Raw genomic sequence first — 26,682 nt, 5'->3', positions numbered from 1 at the left:
AAGGGTGGATGGATAGAAAGATAGGAGATGCTAGGAGTACACCACGGACCCTTAGCCTCGCTTCGCCCTGCCGCCATCTGAGACTGTGTCCTAAGGTATCTCCCGGAGCAGGGTGTGGGAGTCAGTCAGCTCCTTTGACTCAGTTCCATTCTGGCTCCTGCTTTCAGCAGCTGGTGCGCAGGGCAGCTAGCTCACTTGATGTCACGGTTGAGTAAGAATTGCTTGCTTGCTTGCTCCGTGCATAGTATAGGTAGGGATGCTGGGAGGAGACAGAGGCCTGTTTTGAGAAGCACCCCTGAGTATAACATGGAGGGAATCGACTGTGAGAACACACTGAGGTCAGAGAGGTGCTGAGGCAGGGTCTCAGCAGAAAGCTCAGGAGACAGGTGGGAGTGTGGTGGGAGGGAGGCGATGTCCAAGGCGTTGCTTTGGGAGTCACGATGGCTCTTTGGATGGAGAAAGTGCCATCATTGCATAAAACCCTTGTCTGCAGGTCGGTTAATGAAAACACCAGAGAACATGTCTTGTTTGGAAATAGAGATAAATTTATCAGCGCATCAGGGTTTGGCTGAGACACGTACACGTATACCAGAGGACAAGGACCTGTTACTTATCACTGACCAGGAGAGTTACAAGAAGAGAGCGAGAGTGCATGGAGCCCCACGAGTTCCAGGCTAGTTTGGGCAACAGATTGAGACCCTGTGTCACAAAACAAAAAGGTATAGTCATATAGGGTAGCAGCAACAAAGGTATCATATAATTCATACTTCTGCTTCAGGTGCCTTTTTACAGAACCAGTGCTGTAATTCTCCTGGTACAGCTGACTGTCATGCAGCAGCACCTTGAGCCCATGCATGGATCATGAACCCATTCATAGCCTGTGCTGTTGACAGAGCAACGGAGATTATAAACCAGATCCAGCTAAGTAGAGCTAAGAGCCGAAACAAACAGTGCCCCAGATGGCCGTGGCTTTGGGACGATGACGAAGGATGACTCTCCAACGGGCACAGGAATGGGGACAGAGTTGCCTTTAGCTACTGGCCCAGGAGAAGCCCAGAGTATAAGGGGTTGTAGAAAAGATGTCTCCCAGCCAGAGTCCTAGACTGTAAATTGTTTTTGGGTAGGAAAGGCCCTTCCGGATCTGGAGACATTTCAAAAGAGTAATCAGCATGTGAGGTGCTGCATGTAAAAAGCCAGGGAAAGACTCTGTGGCTAGGAGAAACTCAGTCTACCCATTCCTTACTCCGGCAAAGCCAGTCCTACCCAAGACATCCCAAACCGACAAGCCCAGAGGTCTCCAAGCCTCATGTGCGGGCAGAGGTGGGCTAGAGGGGACAGCTAGAGGTTTTCAGAAGTTCTCCCTCCTAGCCTCACCCCAGAGCCTCTGAAGGCAGAGGCCATGGAACCAGGCCTCTTGGAGGCACGGACTCTTTGTTAAACGGGCTTTATTTAGGTGGCTTCTTTTATGTGAGCCTTGAGCAGGCTGACACTGTGAGCTTTAGTGCCTGGCCCTGCTGAACTCAGGAGATTCAAGAGGCAGCACAAAGTCCTCCTCTGAGGAAGCTCACAGTTAACAGTCGGGGCAAAGACAGTCATTCATTCCTGGAGACAGTTTCTCATCTACAGTGCAAGTTTTGCTATTGGTAGTTGGATGCACTTTTTGTCTCTTTAACCAAAAAAAAAAAAAAAAAAAAAAAAAAGGATACGGGGTGGAGGCGAGGTTTCATCTTAGGACAGAGTTGGTAGAAAGCATGAATGGGGTTTCTGCGGTCCTAAACCGTTTCCCTGGCATTTGTAGAGCCTGTCTTACTGGCTGGTGTCTTACTTTTCTTAATGCTCTGATGGTCTGCTCAAGTGTTAAATAGTAAGGCTTGATAAAATTAGTAAGCTAACAGGATCGAAAGCCAGGCATTAAGTTTACTTTATCCCATCCCGGGGAGCAATAAATAGATTGCCCCGGAACTTGAGTGAGATTGGTCAGGGATGTCGGGATGGTGAGCTGGCTGGCCAGATGCCTCAGCACGGCAGGATGAATTCTGAGTCCGTTTGGAGCTGGGTGATCCTGGGCAAATTCTGTGCCTTGGACTCAGACATCAGACTTTCCGTGAGCTTACATTTCTCACGGACAAAGCTCTAGTCCCGGAACCTGTGAGGGAGCAGTCACTCTTGGCAGTGCTTTGAGTACTGACCCCTGGCTCTGGCCTGTGTGGGACCAGACCTGACTGGTGCCAGCCTCCCTGGCTTTCAGGGCCACAGCAGTGAAGGGCCTGGGTCAGTGGTTTTGAGATCCCTTTTAGTTAGAGCTGCCTGTGAGGAAGGAAACCGCCAGTCTGTGAGGAGATTGTGCTCCTGTATCCCGCTCAAAGGCTTGGATGCCCTAGAGAGGCTCCCACTTTAAATTATGATTTGTAAAGCCATGTTTAGCACTGAAGGGATGCCTCCATCTTGACCATAGCCACCTTCACTTCAGCTTTCAGTCTGTTTATGTGTCTTTCTGGGAGTCAGTGGGAGTCACATGCCCACTCCCAAGAACCAATGCCACAGGGTAATTCTTTGCTCCCCTCTGTGACCTTGAACTTTCCCCTCCTGGTCCTTCTGGTTAAGGCCCTACTGAGCTGTGTCTTTTGCTTCGACACTTTCTCTGACACCAGAAAAGAAAAATGCTTGCAACCGAGAAACTGAAGAGGGTAGTAGACATCTTGAATGTTTCCCTAAAAACTCAGAAGACCCTGGAAAGTTGGTGTGACTCAGACCTGTTAAGTGACAGGTATCTAGAACCACCGGGTTACACTAGCCAGGACAACATGCTTCAGAAACAGACATAAGTGGTAATGGAGTGTGGGGGGAGTTAGAGCGCTGGAAGGGCAGGATACATGCCAAATCCACCCAAACCATTCCTTGAACAATGTCTGTGTACTCAGGAGTATGGAAGGTATAGGGAATGAGAGGTCAAATTAACTGACCTTTCTTATTGAGAAGCTTTCGAGATGCCTGACTGTGGGCTAAGCTTCTGTCTGAGCTTCCCTTTTTGAATGTGTGACTGGTTTCCTCACGAGTAAAACAATAATGGAAATAAGGGTTTTTTTTTTTTTTTTCTCACACTGCTCAGAGATATTAGCACGAAGGACATCGTTTCACGAAGTGTTTAGCACCATCTGGTGTATTTCTAGATAGAACTCTGCCCTGTCAGCTGTAGTGGCAACCATTGTCATGACCATCAAAGCTCCAGTGAGGCAGTCAGTTCAGAAGAAAGGTCTAGAATGTCTGTCCTGTGGAACACTTCATGTGGGTGAGTTGGGCGCTTTAGGAAAGGTGCACAGAGAAGGAGTGGAAACGTGGCCTGAGACTGACATGGAGTTTGCTAGTCTGGAAAGGTTCTCTGGGCCAAGGGAGTTAAAGGCTGCTTTTCTATAGCCTCTGACCATCCAGTCCCAGTCATTACCCCAGCGTTGAGCTTCTGAAAAGTATGTGGCTTCCTCTGAAGTGGCTGCATGTGTAGCACCCCTGGGAGTGTGTGCGCATGTGTGAGCGTGCACGCCGAGACCAGCGGCATATGTTGAGCATCTCCATTCACCATGCACCCCCACCTTTTGTTTTGAGACAGGGTCTCTCATTGAACCTAGAGTCCGTAGGTTCAGCTAGATTGCCTAGCCAGCGAGCCCCACGGACTCTCCTCAGTGCTGGGTGATAGAGGTAAAACACTGTTACTGGCTTTTCCACATGGGTGCAGGAGATGGAACTGGGACTTCATGCTTGTGCCTCGGTTTACTGACCTGAGCATTTCCCTAGTCCTTAAGACTTTTATACGCACTATGTCATTTACTGGGTTGGAGCTTACAGGAGACGGCAGTTGATAGACACTCTATTTCCTTCTTGAACCTGGCCTAGTTTTGTTTTTATGTTCTGGAAATTCCTCATAGGGAAAAATTTGTCATGTCTTCAGGAAAGAGGGGGAAAAATAACCCAAACAATTTGGGAGTTTACAAATAGCCTATTATTTTGATTGCTAGGACAGTTTGTTGAGTTAGCATATTTTATAAATGGTCCTGTATAGCATTGGTTGACAGCAACTGCTCCCTAGCCACGGGACAGTCACATCTGTGCACTGAATTCTCGGAGGGCTGGTAGTCGTGGTTGGAATTTTTGATAATTTCCAAATTTGAATAACCCATGTCTTCATGAGTCAGAGCCTTGTGCAATAATTTAGACTTCAGGAACGTCTTCTTCCCTGGGTTGTGCAATGAGCTCTCTAGAAGGAGATGCTAGGCGGCCTGTGCAGTGAGCATGTTTGTCTCAGTGTGGATGAGATGGAGAGTTCCCTTCCACAGTCTTGGGCAAGATGCTACCCGATCATCCAACACTTGGGGCATCTCACGCCCTGTGACTAAGATGAGTTCTCTATTTGGTACCCATACTCAAAGTAGGAGTCATCAGTCAGTAATTACTCTGTAGACAGATGGATACAGACTGCTGCCAGTTGGGGTTGCCTCAGTAAATGCTGGCCGGCTGGATATGGGAGAGAGAGGGCTCATTCAAAAGTTAACACCTGCTTTACACACACACACACACACACACACACACACACACACACACACACACACACACACACACACACACACACACACACACACAGACACACACAGACACACACACACACAAACAGACACACACAGACACACACAGACACACACAGACACACACAGACACACACACACAAACAGACACACACAGACACACACACACAAAAAAAACAAACACACACACACACACAGACACACACACACACACACACACACACAGACACACACACACACACACACACAGACACACACACAGACACACACACACACACACACACACACAGACACACACACACACATACACACATACAGACACACACATACACAGACACACACACACACACACACACACACACACACACACACAGACACTCACACACACATACACACATTCAGACACACACACACAGACATACACACACACACAGACATACACACACAGACATACACAGACGACACAGACACACACACACACACACACACACACACACACACACAGAGTGAGCCACCTGGAGGTGGAATATTATATTCTTGGGGCAGGATGAGGGAAATGTCACCAAATCACAGTGATCTAGAGTGACCACTACTGTTCTAATTGGGCGACAGGCCTTGTCTTGTTCCTTTGTGGATACGGGAAGGTAGTGGCATTAACCCTGCTGCCTAGCTATAGAAACAGAAGAGGTTCCAAGAGGTTTTATCTACCTAGGGCCACCCACTAAGGAGAGAGCTAGGATTTGAACTTGGCTCCACCTCACTATCAGACTGGGGGGCTTCCTTAACTCAGGTTGTTTAAAAGCATTCTGATTAATCTTCAGACATTTGAAGTCTTTTCCAACATCTTCCCTTTTATAAGACTTTCTGGTTTAGTTCTATAGTGGTCTGAGAACACCTTTGGCGATTTCTGATCTTTTGAATTCATTGGAGTGTGTTTTCTGGCCTTGAATGTGGTCAGTCTTGGGAACAGCTCCATATGGGCTGGAGAAGAGCACGTGTTTAGCTGTTGTTGGCTGGAATCTTCTAGATATCAGTTAGATGGTGCATGCTGGTGGTGCTGTTAAACCAGACACTGCTTTTGCACCTGTGTTGGCAGGGTCTGAAGGAAGGATGCTAAAGCAACCTCGGCTACAGTCTGTCTTCTGGGATTCCATTTTAGGAAACTGGACCTCCTCAGCCCCACCCCCACCCTGCATGAGTCACTGACTCTCTGTGCTCTGTTTCCTGATGGTATTGCTTAAGAATAATGGTACTGGGAACACCAGCAGGGGATTGTAAGGTCAGGTAAACTAATGGGATAGTGAATGAGCTTTGTCAACCGGGAATAGGAATGATTGACAGATACCTGGACTGCTAGACAGTAGATCCACACTCTTCCAGATCTCTTGCTAGCAAAACAAACAAAAAACAAAACAAAACAAAACTGACCAGCCAACCAACCAATCCCCCCCAAAAAAACCCCCAAAGCACCATGACTGATCCAGAAAAGATAGAAAAGTAGGGTGCATCTTACTGGGTCACTTCTGTCCATGGTCACAGTCAAAGAATCCCTGAGACTGGGTACTTTACAAAGAAGCTTATTTTGCTCACATTTCTGGAGGTGCAGGCATATGCTTGACTCTGGTAGAGATGTCATGGTGGGTGGCACCATGGGAGTGTGAACTGGAGAGATTGTGAGACAACGTGGAAGTCAGAAAGAGACCTACAGAGGCCAGGCTTGTTCTGTGGAAACCACCCTCTCGTAAGAACTAACCAGGGACCCAGGAGAACTGCCTTATTTCCCGCTAAAGGCCAGACCCTCCAGTTATCCAGTTGCTTCCTTATAAGGCCCTGTCTCCAAATGTTCCACATCACCCCCTAACGGCACCACATGGGGACACGTTCTAACCACAGAAGCTCAACATTGCTACCATGGAATCTGCTGTACTTTCCACTACACATCTGTAGCCACACGAGCTCCTTGATTTTGTCTTTCTTTGGTGTTTGTGGATCGAGACACTGCCCTGTGGAGACACCAGAGGCTGGCCAAAGCCACCAACTAATTGTAGGGAAGACAGCATCTCAGTACCTGGAGCCGAAAGGTGCTGCCGGCCTTACAGCCCAGTTCCTCACACCATAGGTGGGAAAGCTGAGGCACTCGAAGGGAACTTGGTTCTCACAAGCTGTGTTATTAGACTTGTTGGAGTCAGAGCCTGGGCCCTGTCAGCCCTAATAAACTACATTCACGTGCATGTCCTCAACAGGTCAATAAAGGACACAATTAATAGTGAGAAGCAGAAATGAGATATTCAATGTGACCACATTGGGAAGGAAGATAGAATAGTCCCAAGTTTATCTGTGGGAATTCTGACATGAAGCTTAGATTTAAATAGAGGGTATGTGGCTTAAGCAGTCCAGGTCATGGTGTGGTCCCACCCATCACTGACCCATCATTGTCTCCGCTCCTGTCTCACTGGAAAGATGCTCTGATATGTCAGGATTGTGTGAAATGTCTTTCCTAAAGACTAGCTCCTCCTCTAGCTAGCAACAGGCGTCACCCTTTTTTATCTCTCAGCATGAGATTCTTGGGGAAATTCCTACTCCTTGGGGACCATTGTTTCAATAGAATGATAGCCAAAGGTGGGTGGGGTGGGTGGGGTGGGGTGTGTGTTCCACAAGAGTCTCTTTAGACTATCTTCAGATCTGAGGCTGGAGGGATGCTCAGTAGTATGAACTATTTTTGCAGAGGACCCAAGTTGGGCTCCCAATATGTTGGGTAATTCACAACTGCCCATAACTCCAGTATGGGTAATCCAGTACCCTCCTCTGGCCCTCACATGCACAAACCCCACACATGGGCTAACAAGTAAGAATAAAAATAAAGTCTTTTTAAAAGCACCTCATCATCCCCGTCAGAATGCTTCCAGCTGCGTATAAATGTGCAGCTTGGTGGTGGGGGCCGACTCTATGAACCCATCTTGGCAGCCTCCTTCTCCTGGAGCAGTTAGGTGTTTGGAGGAGGCTGGGGTCCACATGGGAGATTTTTCCCATGAGGCCCGAGAAACAGTAGGTGTTTTCACTCAGTCTCACTTTTCAAAGTGTCATCGAAGAGATTTTTTTTTCCTACTTGTAAAGATGACTACATGGTAGCCTGTGTGGTAACTGGCTTTTCCCTGCAAGCGTTTTGAGGCTCTGGAATGCTAATTGCAGTGCACTTGCCTCAGGGAAAAATCTGCACAAATATTATCGCGAATGATTCAGGAGCCTTGGCGTCTTAACCTATCTACGGTTTGAACTTTGTCAGGATGAGCCAGTTTTCTCCTCTTCAGACAGGCTTGGTTTCTTTCTTCTGTGTTATTTAGCCACTCCCTCTTTATGTCTGATGATCTAAAATTGTACTCTATCAGTTTTTAGAAGCCCGAAGCAGGGGTTGGGGATTTAGCTCAGTAGTAGAGCGCTTGCCTAGCAAGCGCAAGGCCCTGGGTTCGGTCCCCAGCTCCAAAAAAAAAAAAAAAAAAAAAAAAAAAAAAAAAAAAGAAAGAAACCCAAAGCATAATCACGTCAAAAATACACAAGGAAAGAGAGTCATGTTCCTACAGTCTCAAGCCTCACCTCAGGGGGCCGTGGTTGTTAGCACTTCAAGGACAGACACTTTCATGTTCATGGGTGTTTTGGTGTCTTGAACTCTTTTAGGATAGACAGTACCAGGTACAGTAGCTGGAGAGAAGTGGACCGGTTTGCTGTAACCCTTGGTATTTATTGTCAAACTCTGTCCCCAACGGGTTGCTGAAGTCCTTTGTCACCAGTGATGGAGATTTTAAAAGTGTTTGTTGGGAGAGAGTGTGTATGTATGAGTCTGGGGCACATGTGTACATACCTATTTGTGGTGGTCCCAAATCCAGGGGTCAATCTCGGGTGTCTCTTTTATTTAAAGCTTTATTTATTTAGGTATTTTATGTGCATGAGTGCTCTGACTTCATGTACAGACAGCACACCAGAAGAGGGCATCAGATCCCATTGTAGATGGTTGTGAGCCACCATGTGGTTGCTGGGAATTGAACTCTGGACCTCTGGAAGAGCAGTCGGGTGCTCTTAACCACTGAGTTATCTCTCTAGCCTCTTGGGTGTTTTTTCTGGGTTCTGTCTTGGTACTTTTTAAGACCTGGGTCTCCTTGGCCTGGAGCTTACCATGTAGACTACACTGGTTGGTCAGTTAGCCCCAGGGGTCTATCTGTCTGAGCCTCCTGAGTGCTGGGATAACAGGCATCTGTCCCAGCCTTCTTGTGGGTTCTTGGGCTTGAACTCAGATCCTCAGTGTTTGTGTGGCAAGCACTTTACTGACGGAGCTATCTTCCCATCCCAGCTGTGGAAGGTCAGCCTCCCAGGTTGCTGAAAGGCTACAAGAAATTCTTTCGAAGGAAATCCTTCGTGATAAATGGCAGATGTGGGTCCCAAGCCAGCAGAACCACTCAGACGTAGGTTTTCCTGTTTGTTGCCTGTCTTGTCTCCAGGTTCACTACGGGTAAAGGGAAGCAGTCTTTGGGGCGGAATGAGCACTTCCAGAGATTGGAATTATCTGGGTTAGTGAGTTGTGATCATAGCTAATATTGGCTGAAAAGGGGCTTGTGACTGCCACGTCAGCCTTCTGGTTGGTCACTTGTGTTTTTGGTGATGTGTTTTTGAGGAGCCTGGGTCAAGTGAAGGGATTTGAAGGTCCAAAGACATTCACCCAGTATATGACAGAGAATGCAAATGTCCGGGTGTCTAGTCAGGGCTCACTAAATGGAACCTTCTAGATGCTAGCTCTTTCCAAGGATGTGGATTGAGGCCAGGCTGTTTCTGTTTTGAAAAGTGAAGAATGTGTTTATTCAGATGTTTTGGACACATGTAAGGGAATATGAGCTACATAAATTTGATTTGTTATTAACTTTGATTTTAATGACAACATATTCAAGATATAATTCACATACAGGTTTTTATATGTCCTTGGAGCTGTGGACTTATCACCCCTAGTTCCAGAACATTCCCTCCAGCTCTAAAATAAACACAGCACTCACTAGCAGACACCCCATATTTCCCTTTGCCTGGCTCTAGCCAGCAACCAGCCTACTTTCTATCCCTGAGAATTTGCCTTTTCAAGACATTTTCTACAAGTGGGGTCCTATAACGTGGTCTGCTGCAACTGGCCTCTGTCAGATGGTATCATGTTATCATTTTCATAACTGAAAAAAAAAATCTTCTCATTTTGTGGCTATGGGAAGACAACTCTCCCTGCTGAGGACACATAATCCCAGTCTTGAAAGTCACTTTGAAAGTCTAAAATACTCAGGCAGTATTAATGTATTAGTGGTTATGAAGCCGGAATGAAATATTCCATAAGACTGAGAATCCCACGTTGAAAAGATCAGGAAGTGTACTTTTCAGATTTATTAGAACACACAGCTTTTTTTGTAATTATAGAAAGGATGTCGGAAATGGGCTTGCCTCTCATCTGACAGGCCAGAGGCCTAGAAAGAGGAAGGGCCTTGTTTCTGGACCCAGCCCCCGAGCCCCTTTAGCAGCTTGCTTGAGGCATCATTTCCTTCTGGGGTATGTCTCAGGTTTGTAAGGCCCCTCCGCCCCCCGCCTTGCTGTCTGGCTTTCCATATAGAAACAGCAGTACACTGGCAAGTAAGAGGGCATTGGTGCTTCTCCGGGCTGAGCCCCAGCTCTCCTCCCTCTAGAGAAACAGCCTCCTGGCCCCACCTCCCTCCCAGCCGTGCCCTGGAGGTTGGAGTTTCAGGGGCTGAACATCCAGGCAGCCTCAGACAAAACAACCAGAGGAATCAAGAGCAGGAAGAGAACTCAATTGAGAAATCTGTGAAGGTCAGTGCTGGAGCCAGACGCTTCCCAGAGCGAGTGGATGGAGGGGGTATTGACTGAGACCCCCAGCATTCACCACCCGCACACGAAGAAGGTTACTATCATTTTCTTTGTTCTCATCCTTGAGACAGAAGTAACTTTTTTTTTAAATGAAAGCATCATTTAACGTAGACACATGCTTCTACAAAGGCACCTTTCCCAGGAAAGCCAAAACTACAGAATTAGGTCGAGCTTGTGAGTCACAACACAGTTAGGGGCTGTGGGCCAACTGGCCAGATGCCCCCAGCTGGGTCCTGAGGGAGACAGCCTTAGACTTGTTTGGGTGACCCAACCCCCTTCCCTTTACCTGCTGTGGGTGAGTGTCTGGGTACCTGGACTGCAGCCTTACCCTAGCCCCTGCAAGCAGTCTCTTGCACCATCCTCAGCCCTCACAGCCTGAGGTCTGGCACAGGGCAAGCTTTTCCCACGTGGAGCCGTCTGGGAGACTGTACCGGAAAGAGGGGCCGCCAGTGCTTGGAAGTGCCAGTGTGGGCTGGGAATCAAGGCTAAGGTCCCTGGCTCCACCTCCTCTTCCTTCTCTATTCATTAGGAAGAAAGAAAGAGGTCAGGGGAAACTCAGGAATTTTATGCAAAAGATAGGGGCAGAGCCTCTCTCTCTCTCTCTCTCTCTCTCTCTCTCTCTCTCTCTCCCCTTTTCTCTCCCTTTCTCTCCCTCCCTTCCTTTCCTTCTCTCCTCTCTCTCTCTCTCTCTCTCTCTCTCTCTTTCTCTCTCTTTTTCTTCCTTTGGCAGGGTCTCAAGTATCCAGGTTGTCCTTGAACTCACAAATCTACTCTTGGTTGGCCTTGAATTTTTGATCTCCTGCACCCACTTCCTGAGTGCTAGGGTTACAGTGTGCATTGGGGATTAAACCCAGGACTTTGTGCATACCAAATTGTAGAGAGAATATCTTGTGTACTGTATGGATGCCTCACCTGTCAATTAAAAAGCCTCTGGCCTATGGCTTAGGCAGGAAATGGAGGCGGGAGATTGGTCGGAAAGGTGTGAGGAGAATGATGCATGGTCCCTGAGCACAGGTGTAGGTTAGAATAAATGGTTATTTTCAGTTACGATCCAGTCAGAGGAGAGCCTAGCTATATAACCAGGGTATTTTCAAATATATTTTGGGTCTGAGTCTTACTTCTGGGAGCATGGGGCTGGGAGGAAGGACCAGGACTAACTTCAACATTACACACTCAGTCAATGCAGCCATGTCCCTAGTGCCCTCCTCTAAAATTTTTGATGGCAGGAAAGAAAAATCTGAGTCAGACATTGCAGAAATTTGTTACCCTAGTCAAGAAGAATCCCACAAGTTCAGCCTGGACTACATAGACGACCCCCCTCCCACATAAAGGAAAAAGAAGGTGGTGCAGTGGACAAAATAGTCCTTGCATAAGCGTCACACCCGATCACCGAGGAGCGTGCTTCTTTTCTGTTCCCTTCTTGTGCCGATGATGGCACAGGGTTTTGTTTTTTCAGGTTAACCTTGGACCTCCGCTGGCTGTCCTGCCCGGGCCCTCTCTTCTTGCTTGTATCCCGTGCTCAGCAGGCTGGAATGTACAGTCGCAGCACCACTCAGAAAAGGGGTTCTGGCTTCCTGGAATGTTCAAGGTCTTCCTTTTGTTTCTGCTGCCTTCCCACCTCAGACCCAGCAGCTGGCTGGTGCCAACGCTGGAATTTAAGAGAGTGGGACACAGAACACAGCCATTTAGACTTGAATGGGCTTATGGGCCTGGTGGGACATCGCTGCTGTGATTACTGGGCTATATTTTCTTATTTTTCTTTCCTTCAGGCACAGGAGGCCTACCTCCTACCCACTTTATACCTCATCAGCCCTACAGATTTCTCTGATCCTCAGAGAAAGCGGTCCAAGGTCACTGGCAGAGGCGGAGCCCTGTGAGCTTCCCTTACCCCCACGCCTCTCTCCTTGGAACTTTCCAACCCTCCTCCCCACTCTGCTCATCTGGACTTTGGCCCTTGGTCTCCCAGGTCATTCCCAAATTCAGTAAGAACTCTCATAAAGGGAGCTTTTCCTTGGGGACAAATCGTCTGTCCCCCTCCATGATGGTGCAGCACACCCCTCCCTATCTGTTCCTCTCTCTGGCTTTGTAGCACACACCTCTCCCCAGACGCAGGTTCTAGTCCTGTCTCGACATGCCACCCATACCTGCTTCGGTCTCAGCTGCTTGTATTCTACCCTGACAGGGAAAGTCCCAAGGTTCGTGAGCCATGAAGGATTTCCCAGCCATGGAAGGATTTCCCAGCCATGGAAGGATTTCCCAGCCATGGAAGGATTTCCTAGCCATGGAAGGATTTCCCAGCCATGGAAGGATAGCCCAGGTGTTTGCTTCTTCCTTCCAGGGATTGGCTGCTTGGTGTGCTTGGTGCTAGTTGATTTGATAACACAGATTTCTCCTTCTCTCTGCTCTGTAAGAACTCACTTACTACACCCCTGGCAGAGAAGTGTGGGGATGAGTAAAATGCTTGCCAGAGAAGCCTAAAGATGGAGCTGACTCTCAGCACCTATGTCAAAAGCCAGGCAGGGCGGCATATGCTTGCAATCCCAGCACTGGGAGGGAGGCAGGGTAGGCCAGCCAACCTAGCAAAATTGGCAAGCACCAGGTCCCAGCGACTCTGCCTCAAAAATACAATGTAATGAGTGTTCTGAAGGATACTATTCGTGGCTTATCTCTAGTGGCTGAGCACACAGGCACATGTGGGGGGAGGGAGCAGGCAGTGCATGTATGGGGACTTGCCTTGAGTTGGGAGTCTGGGCCCTTGGCTGAAGTTGTACTCCAGCCCCAGGAGCCCTGTTCTGCCCTGTCCAGCACAGATGGTACACTGTGAACGGAGCAGACAGGAGCATTTGCAGACAGGCCCCTTGAGTGGGGTGCGTTTTTCTCCTAGTCCTGCATTGACTTAGTAGCTCTTTGTAGTTCCTTGTCATTAGGTCATGCTTTGGACTGACCACACTATCAAATATAACACATGGCTCTCGGGCAGCTGAAAAATGAAGAGGACACACCCAGTGTGTACCTTCCACTTGGCTGTGGGAGGGTGCAGGTGACAGCTGGGGACTGTGTCCTACCCCTTCACACCTTTCCCAAAGATCACTGCCCGTTTTCTCCTCACCCGCAGGGTGCTTACTATGTTTGCCTGTGTTGTTTATAAATGCCTTGCCCGGGGGAGAGTGCTTCCTTGTGTCTGAGGGAAGGTTTTTTTTTTTTTCTGCTCAGACTCCTGGGAAGGACTTCAGGCTTACCACAGCCAGGGCTTCAGATGGTAATTATTTAGATAACAGCTTCTCTTTGACCTCTGGTGGTCAAGGTGCCTTCCCGTAGGAATGCACACGTTTACCACTGGCTTCCTCTCCAACTTCTGTGCAAGACATTCTGGCTCCTTTGAAGGGACTCGGGTTACTTGGCCAGGTCTACATGGCAGAAGGAAGCCATTCTGAACTCGAAGTGTCTGGGAGGAAGATGCTTTCCCTTCATGGGCCTGTCCAGCCCCTTCCATCCCCCTTGCCTTCCTGCTGAGCAGGCCTTGGTATGGTCCCTGTGTGTTTTTATCTTCCTTCCTACCCCTCCTTTCCTTGAGTCCTGGTTTCTGGCAAAACTGACCTGTGCTTGTATTTTTTAGTTTGTCAGATATGAATTCAGGTGTGACTGGCTGTGCTAGGCTTTGGAGTTGAGGAAATTAGGGGGAAAACCACTATTGATTTTAGAGCTGAGAGGGACCATCGAGGCCACCCAGTAGAACTCTCTCAGTGTGAAGTAGAGGAACCCCAGTCTGAGGGTCCTGCCTGTGGTCGTATAGCTTGCCTCTGCCTTTGTGCACTGTCCTGACGTTGAAAATCACCAAGGACAAGGAAGGCTTCTCAGCTCCCAGCAGATGGATGCGGTGTGAGCTTTGTGTGAGATGGTCCGTGGGCTCCTGGCTTCCACCTTTAGGAACTCTAGCATGACTTTAAAATCCGAAGAACTTGGTGAGTTGGCAGACTGACTCCTTCCAGCATGGGCCCGTCTAGTTCCACAGGGTCCCGTAACTATAGTCAGAGGGTTCTACCTGCTTTAATGCTCTGGGGTGGCCGCCTTGACATTTGTAATCCTTGGAACAAAAGCTTCATTTTCATTTTGCCCTGGGGCCTGCAGATGATGAAGCCAGTGTTGAATGTGGGTCACTACACTAAATGCCAAGCATTTGATCAATTTGTACTTGCAACTGATTTGAATTTGGGGAACAGGCCGTTCCCCGGGGAATAAAGAAGGATTCATTTCTTTTTCCCTCGAATACACTGTGTCCTGTTTTCCAAATTCGCTGTACGCATCAACTCTGCAGATAAATTAGATGGCGGCATTGTTCTTGCTGGAAGTGAAGGCTGGACCGTTGAGCTTGCATCCTGCCCCCCCCCAACCCCACCCATCTTTCAGTCCAGAAGTGTGGTTCAGGATCCCACTGTGGTGTGGGATGTAGGGAGCTGAAAGCTGAGGCTGAGGAGGGAGGCTGCAGAGGGGAGAGATGAAGCTGGAAGTCTCTGCACAGCCCAGCTTCCCGCTGTGCTACTCACGGCTCTGAGCTTTTTAGGGGGAGGCAGGGAGCAAGCAGGTATGGAACCTCCTGTAGCCAAGCTGGCCTCAGACTTGATAGGCAGTCAAGGATGACCTTGGATTTCAGATCCTCCTTCCTTATCTCCTGAGCACTGGGATTACTGGTGCAGTTCCCGTGCCTGGATTACTGTGTGGTACCCACAGGGCTTCATCCATGCACGCTAGGCCAAAACTCTCTTATCTCTAGTCCAGTTCTGGGTCTTTGAGCCACACACTTTCCTGCTGTATAGATTCAAGCATTAGGGCCACCCTGAAGGCTTTGAAGAAAAACTAGAGGAAACATCTGTGTCTAGCATTGTGCTTAAGCACAAAGTCTTATTGGCTGGTATCGCCTAGTATTTTGCCGCCAATATTGAAGGCCGACTGGGGTCTGACTAGACTAGCTGTTGGGAAGAATAAAGTATTCCAGGCAGGAAGCAAAATGGTTGTGAGTACACACAGAAGACTGGAGTGGAGCACCATCTTTTTTTGGGGACTGAGAGGGAGGAGCCTAAAGTTCTCTTCGGAAGCACAGGATGAGCCCCATAGGGTTGTTGCGAGGCAAGGGCCACAGGGTTGGGCTAAGCAAGAGCTCGGTAGCAGAGACTTTGGGCTGAGGCGCTCTCTGTGCAGTCCGTCACTTGGGATAGCTGCCATGTGGCAGAAGGACAGAGCCTGTGGCATCTGTTAGTGTTTTTGTCACTGACAAAACACTGGATATGAACAACTTAAGCGAGGAGAGTGGCTTTTGTTCCATTTTGTTTTTTCTAGACAGGGTTTTTAGGAGTCTCAAGCTAGTATTGGTCTCAGTATTGTAGCCAAGGATGACTTGAGTTTCTGGTCCCGCCTCTGTGGGATGCTGCGAATACCAACTACACTATACCCAGTAACTCTGCCAGCTGAGTTACATCCCTCCTGGCCAAGGGAGGGAAGTTTTGTGATTCCATTTCAGTGGGCTTGTGAGGCACATGCAGGTACTGGTGGCAGAGGGGTCTGCTCATCTCATGCCTGCTAAGGAGGGGATGGGTGGAAGGGCATGGAGGGAGGGGGAAGGAAAGATCTGGAGACCAGACGCCCTTTTTAAAAGATGCACCCCAGCAGTCTCCTCTCAGCCAGGACCTATCTGCTACCACCTAGTGATGTCATCGTGTGATTACGTCATCAGTGGATTGGCCCATTGGTGAGGCCAGAGTCTTTCAGTGTTCGGATCCACCAACAATCAGAGATCAAGGCTTCAACACAAAAGCCTATGGGAGGATACATCATGTCCAGCCCTGTAGCTTGTCTTTGCTACTTTGTGGGTTCTTCTTTTTCCTACCCTAACATCCCCTCCCCACACCCTGTCTCACCCCTCTCACTAGGTAGGAGAAAAGGAAGGATAGAGGAGAGAGAGATAAAGATTCTTGGATTTAATTTCTTCTTTGCCCATGATTATTAACACACCCCTAACAGCCCCCCTTTCAACAGCCGTCAACCACCAACCCTGCCTATTGAGGCTCTAGCATTTATAGTCCCTCTGAAAAGTTCCCAGAATTCCAAACATCACACAATTGCAGAAACTCTGCAGCTGGCAAAACCACGCCTCTGCTAGAGCACGAGGCAAGTCATAGCCACTGCTGCGGACGATCAGAAGCAGCCCCATATCCCTGCACCTGGAGTTAACATGAAAACATAGTCTTCCGATGTTTCTGTGTTTTAAAAATGAAACAAAATTCCAGAATTATTACTACACAGCCCATAACACTGAAGCAACTGCATCCGATGAACTGTTTTACCTCTGTAAGTTTTCCACGTGCTGATGCCTTGTTACAGCTCTTGCCAGAGACATGGGCCCTGTTGGGCTGACTTTCGCTATACACTGTCTGCTCTGCATCTTTCGCACTGGTGTAGGGATTCAGTAGCATCCGAGGTCTCTGACTGCCTTGGCTTCTGATAGTCTTAGCACATCCTCTCCTTCCTTCCAGGAGACAGTTGTATCACAGCAAAGTTTTCATGACATTCCCAGGCCAAAAGAACACCAAAGAGTTTCAATTGTCAAGAGTGTTATCCCAACAACTTATTTGTGTCCTTACGACATAGTAGTCATCAGGGAAAAAACAATTACCTTGCACTTCCCCTTACCACTGTTGCCACTGAATGGAACACACACACACACACACACACACACACACACACACACACACACACACACACACACACACACACCTCTTTGGTGGCTTTCCTGGTTAGCTTTCACATACAGGAAGGACCCAGATTACCTGAGAGAGTCTCACTTGGGGGATTACTAGTCAGACTGGTTAATGGGGCATTTTCTTAATTGCTAATTGGTAAGAATGTCCCCCCACTGTGGGCAATACCATTCCTAGGCAAGGGGTCCTGGACAGTGTAAGGAAACTAGGGAGAGCATGCCAGAAACCAGTGTCCTTCCATCGTTTTTTTGCTTGATTCCCGCCCTGATTTCCCTGAATGATGGACTGGAAATCTAAGACGGAATAAACCATTTCCTCCTCAAGTTGCTTTTGGCCGCGCTATTTATCACAGCAAAAGGAAAACAGATAAGACTAGTGACCTTTGACCTTTCCAGTATTACAGACAAATTGAGTACAACTTCCACCATTTCCAGTGTTGAGTAATTTTTCTGTGGTCCGGTTCTTTTATCAAAGCAACTGCCAGCAGCCTTACCTTGTGGAGATAGGGGGGTCATCCAAAGAATGTGGTGACACAAAAGTTTTGAGACTGTCATCCCTTTTCCTCTCACTTCCACATATATATGTATGAAAAACACCTTGCCCCTCACTTAAGGAAGGTAAGCATTTACAGACAGATTTGGGCATCTGCTAAGGACCTGGAAACCATCAGGTTGTTGAACCAGGGGTCTTTCCAGTAAGCATTCTGTATAATGGGAGCTGCGTGTTTCTCTCTTTGTTCCTAAAAGGTAGTTGTTGAAAATGCTTAATTTAAAAAGGAAAGGGAAGAGACAAATGGTGGTTTAGATGGTGCACACCTTTAATCACAGCACTCAGAAGACAGAGGCAAACGTATCTCTGTGAGTTTAAGGTCAGCCTGGTCTACATAGTGAGTTTCGGGACAGCCATGGCTATGCAGAGAGATCTTGTCTGAAAAAAAAATAATAATAAAGAAATAAAAGAAAGTGATTAATGACACCGTCTGTGAACCCCCAGAGATGATGAGTTCTAAGGGTTTGACATTTATGAAGTGGTGTGCCTATTAGTTTATAACAGACAAAGGCGGGTCATTTGCCTTTTGGGATTGAAGTCTGGCAGCCATTAGCTCATAAAACGATAAGAAATAGTTGGCTGTGCTTAATGGGCCATTCGTGGTGTTAAAATCAGTAATACTAAATATTTATTAGCCAAGCGGAAAGATTTATCTCTGTAAATTGCTGTGACTCATCTTTCCGCGGGCCGATTCTGGTTATTTAGATTAATTTTTGTTTAAAAATGAAGTCCTGTTGTAGGTCCTTCAGTGCTTCCTGTGTGAGACTCGTATGTATGGTACCAGTCTTTAATGTCGACATACATTTTAGAAGTAGGCTATCGCTTTCTACTAAAACTCCTGAGGTTTTCTGTGGAAGTGTGTTTTAATCTACACATCCACGGGGGGAAATTGAAAACTTAGCAGCGCTGAGCCTCGAAACTGCAAGTCTGGTATTTTTCTGCATTTATTTAAGTCTAGTTTAACTTGTTTGGACACTTGTTCTGGAGCATTCGAGGGGCAGTTCTTACACAACCTTGTTAATGTTTTCCCCAGGTATTTTTTTTTTAATACTTTTGATGTCCTTATGATATTTGTAAGTTTTTTTTTGCTGTCATTGTTCATTGATAAACATACAAAGTCTAATGCATTCTGTGTATTGACCTGCTTTCCTACGGCACCACTAAACTCACGTATCCGGGTATTTTATTTTTATATTCCCTAAGAGTTTTCTAGAAGGACCATCAGTTCATATCAAAGCAATGTTTATGTTTTTCTTTCCAATCCCCATGTCTCTAGTTTTCCTCTCTTGCCTCATTATATGTGGGCCACTACTATAGGGCAGCCAGTTCCAACTTTGTGCTCCGTTTAGCCATGGGACAATTAGGAAGGGCCAGCCTCAGCTCCATAGACTTCCTTCTTCCCCAGCTAAGGGAGCAGATGGAATGGGGAGTGGGGGACAGGGTCCTGCTCCTTAGGGTGTGGCGGGCTTGCCTTCCGGTGGGTCTCTCCGTAGAGTGCCCATCTGGGTTGCAGTGTGGGTTAGATCGGTGCTGACTCAACCTCTGGCTTCTTCTGCAAAGCCGTGGGGTGACTGTGAGCTGGTTCAGGTTGTGATCAGAAAAATGAGCCTCTTCTCCTAGACTCTACCCATCAGCCAGTGCAGGAGTAGCCATAGCGATGCTGTTGGAAGCTTCAGAACCCACTCGAGTTTGCATAGCTTGGACCTCTGCCTCCCTCCTCTCCCTGTTGTTTCATTGATGTCGGAAGTGCTCACATCTGCCCAGCCATCTCCTTCTTACTATACTCTGTGGCTTCATCGGGCGCTTCCTGGGGGTGAGTGCTACATTCTCATTCTGTGAAGCAAGCGCCCCGAGCTTTGTGCCTTTATCCTCACATTCTTTCCTGACATGGGATTAAGCATAGAGGAGTAGGGTCTGGGGTATGACTGAGGCCACACAGTAGTAGGTGCGGTGCCCCGAGCCCTCAGTGACCATCAGAGGTCAGAGCTAGTGTTTGGTGTTCTTCCCTTGAGGGGGGCACTAGATGCAGCAGCCTCCATCCCTCTGCACCCTGGGAGAGCAGGGCTTGGCAGAGCCAGCCTGGCTTCACCTATGGAGTGAGTGTCTCTGTTTGGGCTGACCATTCTATAAGGAGGTCAGAAGCAGGGCCACCAAGGACTGCAGACACAAGGAGGCTCTAATAGTCACTTCCTCCAGTTAAATGAAACAGGGATGGGCCCCCAACCATGCTGCCTTTACATCTAAAGGTGCTGTGAAACTACAGGGGCAGAAATCACGCATCTCTTCTCTTTGGGTTGACGTCTGGCCATCTTTGAGGAGTGGGCATTCTTGGGTTTAGTTGTCTGTGTTTGGTTTCTCTGTGGATATCTACCAGGTGACAACAACGGAGGTCAGCAGCTAGCTTGTCACTGTCCTCTTCTCTGTTCCTTCTGCCCCAACTAGCCAATGGGAGAGCCCCGTACCCATCCCCAGAGCCACACTTTGTTTTGATGCTTCCTGATATGCTGATAGTTACAGTCGGGACTCAAACCATATGGAGCAGACCACACATCCCCATTTTGCTAGTGAGGAAATGGAGACTAACCTGTGTTCTGAGGAGGGGCCTCAGGCCTTCATGTGCCTAGGCCAGATCCTTCTTGTAGTTTTCCTGGTGGACAGACGTTGGAACCACTTTCCCTACTATGTCTGAGAAAGGTTCCTGCTTCTCATTCGAACCTGAAAATCCTATATTTATGCTCGCCCTGGTGTGGGCAGATCATCTTAAGCCTAATTCAGAAGCCGAAGAAGAAGTGAGTTAATTATTCTTCAGGGCAGGAGTCTCGCAGCTGGTGGTTTCGGAATACCATGTGTCTTCTGGTTGCTGGCCAGCTGGAGTTAAACGTCCACTTGGTCCCAGGAAGCCCAGAGACACTTGTTTACAGCTGTCTCTGGTGATGTTTGCCAGACCCTGTTTAGGAGGAACATTTCCACTCCATAGTTCGTTCCGTCTTTTATTTGGGTGTCCAGGGGGACACGCCTATTAATCACAACTACCTAAGAACCTGGGAGAACTGTGGTGGTTTAAATGACCCCCTAACCCCCACCCCTTATGCTGTGGTATTTAGCACTTGGTTCCCAGTTGCTGGCCCTGCTTGGGAAGACTTAGGTGGTATAGGCTTGTAGGAAGTACGGTACTGGGTGTAGGTAGGCTTTGAGATGAAAAGCTTCTCACCACTCCCAATTCACTCTCACTGGTTCGCACTTGTGGTTAAGGATTCGAGCTCTCAGTTCCTGATTCTGCCCCCCCCCCGACAGACTCTTATCTCCCTAAATGTTTCCTTCTATAAGTTGCCTTGGTCATGGCGTCTTTTCACAGCAACAGAAGGTGATTGATGCAGGGACAAGCTCTGTGTGATGCCGCTGCAGAGGTGGAAAAGCTGTGCATTTGATGACCACAGAGTTGGGGGCAGTTCCCAGATTTTCCTGTTATTTATATTTGTTATTAAGACCACTTAGTATACATGGAGAAATCCTTGCCTCAGTTTCCCCAAATATAACATGGTAACAATGCTCATTTCCAAAGTCTGCAACAAAGTAGAGAATTAAAGACTTTATAAGTAGATGTAATAAGGTATCTATGCCACGAATTTGTCTCCCTAAAAGTTACAGCTCTTTTCCTGAACCCAAGAACATCATCACACCATGGGATCAGATTTCATGGCTGTATCAAGCAGTTCAGGGTGGGGAACTAGGCGGATGGAGGCTCCCTTCCTTCCTGCATAGGAAGCTGGCCCCTGCATGTCCCTGTGCCCAGTTACGTCCAGTTGGAGCACTGCAGACCTTGATGGAACAGGCATAACCCATAGATGCCCTGGACCTTTTTGGGGGAGCCTGGGGACATTCAGCTGTGATGGGTCACAAGAGGACTGTAAAGGTCCCAGTTCTTACTCATAGCCCAGAGCCTAGGGAGTGATTGTTTCTCTTCCACAGAGAAGCATGTGTGTGTGTGTGCATGTGTGTGTGTGTGTGTGTGTGTGTGTGTATGTGTGTGTATGTGTGTGTGCATATGCTTGTTATGCACAATTACATAAATGTGCATATGTGTTCCTATGCTTATGTATGTTCTATACATGTGAGTATACACATGTGTATGTAAGTGCATGTATGTGTATGAGTTTGTGTGTTTGAGTGAGCACACATATATGTAATGTGTTTTTGGCTCCCTCTATCCTATACCTTGTTGCAGGCCCCCTGCACAGGCTCAGTAGCACTAAACTGTCTCATTGCCTTTGTCCCCAGGGCAGGAAGATCCCAACAGTTTGCGTCATAAGTACAACTTTATCGCTGATGTGGTGGAGAAGATCGCCCCTGCTGTGGTTCACATTGAACTTTATCGCAAGTAAAGAGGCCTTCCTTTCCCCTCAGTAATAAATAGCACCAGAGCTGCTTTTGAAGCACATTAAAGTGTCAGGAATGTCACCGGGCAGACTCCTGTATTACACTCAAGTTCTCTGCCTTAGGAAAAGTCCTCTATTTAGACCGACAATCTTGGCCCTTTAAGCGTTTTAATAACTTCTAGCTCTGAAGTGATTCCTAGGGAATATTTCCTAAGTGGAAATATTTTTGGTGCATTCCAAAAAGTAGCTCGGTGTTATTTTTAAGACATCAAACGCTCGCTAGATGTGTGCGAGCTGCTCTTGCGGGGTCATTCACTTGTGTGTGCAAATGAGGCTTGGTCAAGCTCAACCAATGTCTGTTCCAGGCTTCCTTTCTCGAAGAGGGAGGTGCCAGTGGCGAGTGGGTCAGGATTCATTGTGTCGGAGGATGGACTGATTGTGACAAATGCTCACGTGGTGACCAACAAAAACCGGGTCAAGGTTGAGCTGAAGAATGGAGCGACCTACGAAGCCAAAATCAAGGATGTGGATGAAAAGGCCGACATTGCGCTTATCAAGATTGACCACCAGGTGAGATGCTTCTGAGGCCCAAGTGCCTTCTGGGCCTGCAGCACCCAGCTCTCAGAAGGTGAGGTGGAGATGGTGAGGACATCAGCTCCTGGTACTCAGAGAATGTTCAGCAACAACACAGAAGCTGCAGGACCAGACAGGTCTCATCAAAGAGACCTGAGAAAGGAGGAGGAGGAGGGAGGAGGGAGGAGGGAGGAGGGAGAAGAGGAGGGAGGAGGGAGGAGGGAGGAGGGAGGAGGAGGAAGCCCTTGGAAGAAACTCACTCTCAGATCAGAGGTTTTTAAAGTAGCATTTTATCTTTATAAAGCAACAGGCTACAAAGAAGTTACTGGGTAGCTGGTGAGAATGGAAACTCTGGTCCTTGATGATGAAGCATTTATTACAAAGTTATGTTTCTTTCCACTGAGGTGAACCTGGAGTCTCCGTGGCTACAGAATGGGCTTTAATTTTTTTTAAAAATTATTTTTAATTGTGTGTTGTGTTTGTAAGTGGGTGTGTACACAGAGATGTTGGATACCATGGGCTGGGGTTACAGGGTTTTAAACCACTAGACACTGAGTCTCTGCAAAACTAGTATGTCCTTTTAACCACCGAATCATCTCTCCAGCTCCTTGTTAATGTATGTATGTATGTATGTATGTATGTATGTATGTATGTATGTATATGAGTACAATGTAGCTATCTTCAGACACACCAGAAGAAGGCATTGTGTCCCATTACAGATGGTTGTGAGCCACCATGTGATTGCTGGACTTTGAACTCCGGACCTCTGGAAGAGCAGTCAGTGCTCTTAACCACTGAGCCATCTCTCCAGCTCATTAAGCTTTTTATACTCAAGGTTTTGGGAACCTTAAGACAAAATTAACACCTCTTCCTTGAGTCCCTTAGAATCCTTTGTATGATGTCATGGCCATAGTCCCCTTAAAAGGGCTGCTGTGCTCTATCTACCCAAATTATAGCCTTCCATGGTGGAGAACTTAGAATCAGGGCCAGTACAAAACTAAGTCACAGTGAGAGTGAGCTCCATTTGAAAAATGCTTGTATGGAATTGCTTTGTGGGTTATTGGGGTAACTACTTCTAGTCCTATCTGAATTTTATTATTTTATTTACTTTTTGGAGATTGTGAGACAAGGTCTCAAGTTCTAGCTGTCTTAGAACTCACTTTATAGACCAGGCTGGCCTTGACCTCACAGAGGTCCTCCTGGATTTGCCTCCCAAGTGCTACCACACCCAACAAAAAAAATTATTAAAAGAAAAGAAAGAAAATAATTTTAATTTAATATTCTGTTTATGGTCACTTTTTGCTCAGCAGAGTCTTTATTTTTATTTTTAGGTCTCGAGTAGCACAGGTTGCCTTCATTTATAATCTGTGGATGGCTTTGAACCTTTGACTCCCTTGCCTCTATCTTGTGTATGTGAGGATTATGGGCATGTAGGACCAAGCCGGGCTTACACAGTATTGTGGACCAAACCAGGGCTTTGTGAGAGCTAGCCAAGCACTCTGCCACACCTCCCACACTTGTTTAGCGAGGCCTTCATGCCCGAAACTGAATACAGTTCTTACTGGATCACCAGCAAAAATTCCTAGTCCTCCTCATGGTGATGTGATGTCTGTTTGCACTTCTGGTGAGATTGGAGTTTCTGTTTTCTTCCTGCCATTGGAAATTCCTTCAGAAAGAAGGTAGAAGGGTCAGTGGGAATTTTGTGGTTGGTGCAGAAAAAGACGTGGGTGGGGTGGGTAATGAAGCGTAGCATTTTCTTGTGAAGCTCTAGCTTGCTTCTCATCTGACTGAGCTATGAAGTCAGCTAGGTGTGAAGTCCTACTATGAAAGCTCAGGGTACTGTTGGGCAGTAGGACTCTGGGTCTCTTTATTTCTTTTATAGCGCCAGGCAGCCTTTCAGAACCCCTTTCACACACAGCTTGTTCCCTTACCTTCTCAGAGGCTGGGGTGGTGAGGGCTGGGGCTGAAGGTTGCAGGAACAGGCTCTGGGCCCATGTAGGTGACTGACTTTAGTGTGATCACAAATGTGTGTTATTTCTGCTAAGTTGCTGTGAAATTTCTACCAACAGCTCATCTTTCTAAATGTGTTTATTGGTACCAAAACAGTTGGTCCAGGCTCTGACTTCACATCTAACCGTTCTCTAATACACAGAATAGCTGTGTTATTCCCATTTTATAAAAGAAGAAAGAAATGCTCAGAGACCACTCCTCCATCTTTTCACCCATAGCCTCCTGGGAGCCAGGCTGCAGATTCCAGGTACCCAACTCCATTGCACAGGCCCAGAGCCTGGCCTTCACGGGGATGGACTAGCATGACCTTAAATAGCCCATGGAAAGGTTGGCGTGTCCCCATTTGGGAATGCTGCGAGCAAGGTGTCTAGAGTCCGGTGGTAGCACCGGAAGGAAGGAGGTTGGCCAGAATAGCACAGCCAGTGACCACAGGTAGGACCTTCAGACTCAGTTCCTGGAAGGCAGCCAGCGCTGGGAGCCTCCTGGCCATCTGCAGGCAGAGCTCTGGCCTGTGTGGTTCGTGAGCTGTCTCCTCAAGTAATTTCATGTTTGGAATGCGTGGGTGCATACCACGTGATTGCTTCCAGTCCGGGGATATTCTTTTCTGATTTCGAGCCAATGTGGAGATGGGAGGAGCCCCATGTCACCTCTGGTATATCCAGGCAAAATGTGAAGGCGCTCAACAGAGGATCTGTGTGAAGGGTTTCAGGCAGGCGGGCCCTAAGAGTCTCTTCAGCCAGAAGCCTGCTATTTGACATGTGCCCCACACATCCCCCTGCCCCCCAAGTTTGGAAATGTAAATAGGACTGATGTAGCTTTTGAAAATGGAATTGGAAACGAAAGGCTTTTGTATTGCAGACACCCACATTGAAGCCTGATTTCTGACGACTAGCCTGACCCCGCCCCTCTTTTCTCTCTGTCCCTGTTCTGATGCAAGTTGTTGTAGGGAGAGTCCGGCTTGTAATAAAACTTGACTTGGAAGGAATGGGCCAGCCACCCAGGTGAATGGTGTTCGAGCAGAATTTACCCTGTAGTTCGTGGTGTGATCAGGGTGTGTGGTGTGTGGTTTGAGGTGTGTGGTGGGCAGTGATGGGCTAGGTGCTTGCTTGCTTGGTGCTGGGTCATCTTAGGGGCAGCAAGAAAAGGAACGTGTCAGAGAAGGTCAGAGAAGACAGACTAGGACTGTGGGTGTGGTGGTGCATACCTACTGTCCTAGCATTTGAGGGAGGGGGGATGTGAAGGCAGGAAGATCAGGAGTTTAAGCCCAGTGACTAATTCAACGGTTGGTCATCTAGGCCCGGCTTCCTATCAGCATGAGATTGCTTGAGTTGTCTGTGACTCACGTTGAAACTGTTGTTTTCCGTGAAATGAAAGTGCAATTTTTATCCCTCCTCCTCTTTTTTTTTTTTCCTGAGAGCATCAGCCATCTTTTCTTTGGGGAGACCCACCAGTGTACAGCGTGTGTGTGTGTGTGTGTGTGTGTGTGTGTGTGTGTGTGTGTGTATGTGTGTGTAGGGGAGGGGGTCCTATGCCTCAACCCATAAGGCCCAATCTGGTGAGCGCGTGCTGCCCCTTAAAATTGCAAACCGTCACGGGAAAGTACACGTGTGTAAAGGCCTCTGTAATTAGCACCACAGAGCAGGCCCTTCCCAAGTTCCTTCACTTCCTCCCTCTCACAGAGAGGCCGCACATCTCTAAGGGCTTGAAGCTGCTTGGCTTGCAGTTGCCAGAGAGCTTTCTGGGCTGGTGACCAAAAGCCTCTCTTTTGTTTCTCTCTGCTGAGCAGACACATGTGCACTCACTCTGCCTGTTGCATTTTGAGACCCTGAAGAACTCAGTGGGAACGGCTCACACGGGGAAGCCTTCCGTGGTCCTGACTCCTGTTCCACCCCCTGGACGAGAGAGGATGACTCCTGTGGGTCTTCCCTCTAGCCTCACGGGATGCTC

General features: G+C 47.8%; 1 protein-coding gene across 1 annotated transcript in view; it reads left to right on the top strand.

Moving 5' to 3' along the window:
- Positions 1–26,682, top strand: part of Htra1 (HtrA serine peptidase 1) — a 49,560-nt gene that overhangs the window by 2,497 nt on the left and 20,381 nt on the right. The window contains exons 2-3 of the mRNA XM_032892442.1: positions 22,055–22,154; positions 22,518–22,722. Of these exons, the coding sequence (XP_032748333.1) occupies positions 22,055–22,154; positions 22,518–22,722 (305 nt within the window). The remainder of the gene's footprint in view (positions 1–22,054; positions 22,155–22,517; positions 22,723–26,682) is intronic.

The sequence above is a fragment of the Rattus rattus genome, chromosome 2 (assembly GCF_011064425.1).
Source record: "Rattus rattus isolate New Zealand chromosome 2, Rrattus_CSIRO_v1, whole genome shotgun sequence".
NCBI lineage: Eukaryota > Metazoa > Chordata > Mammalia > Rodentia > Muridae > Rattus > Rattus rattus.
This window is presented reverse-complemented; position numbering and strand designations above follow the sequence as displayed.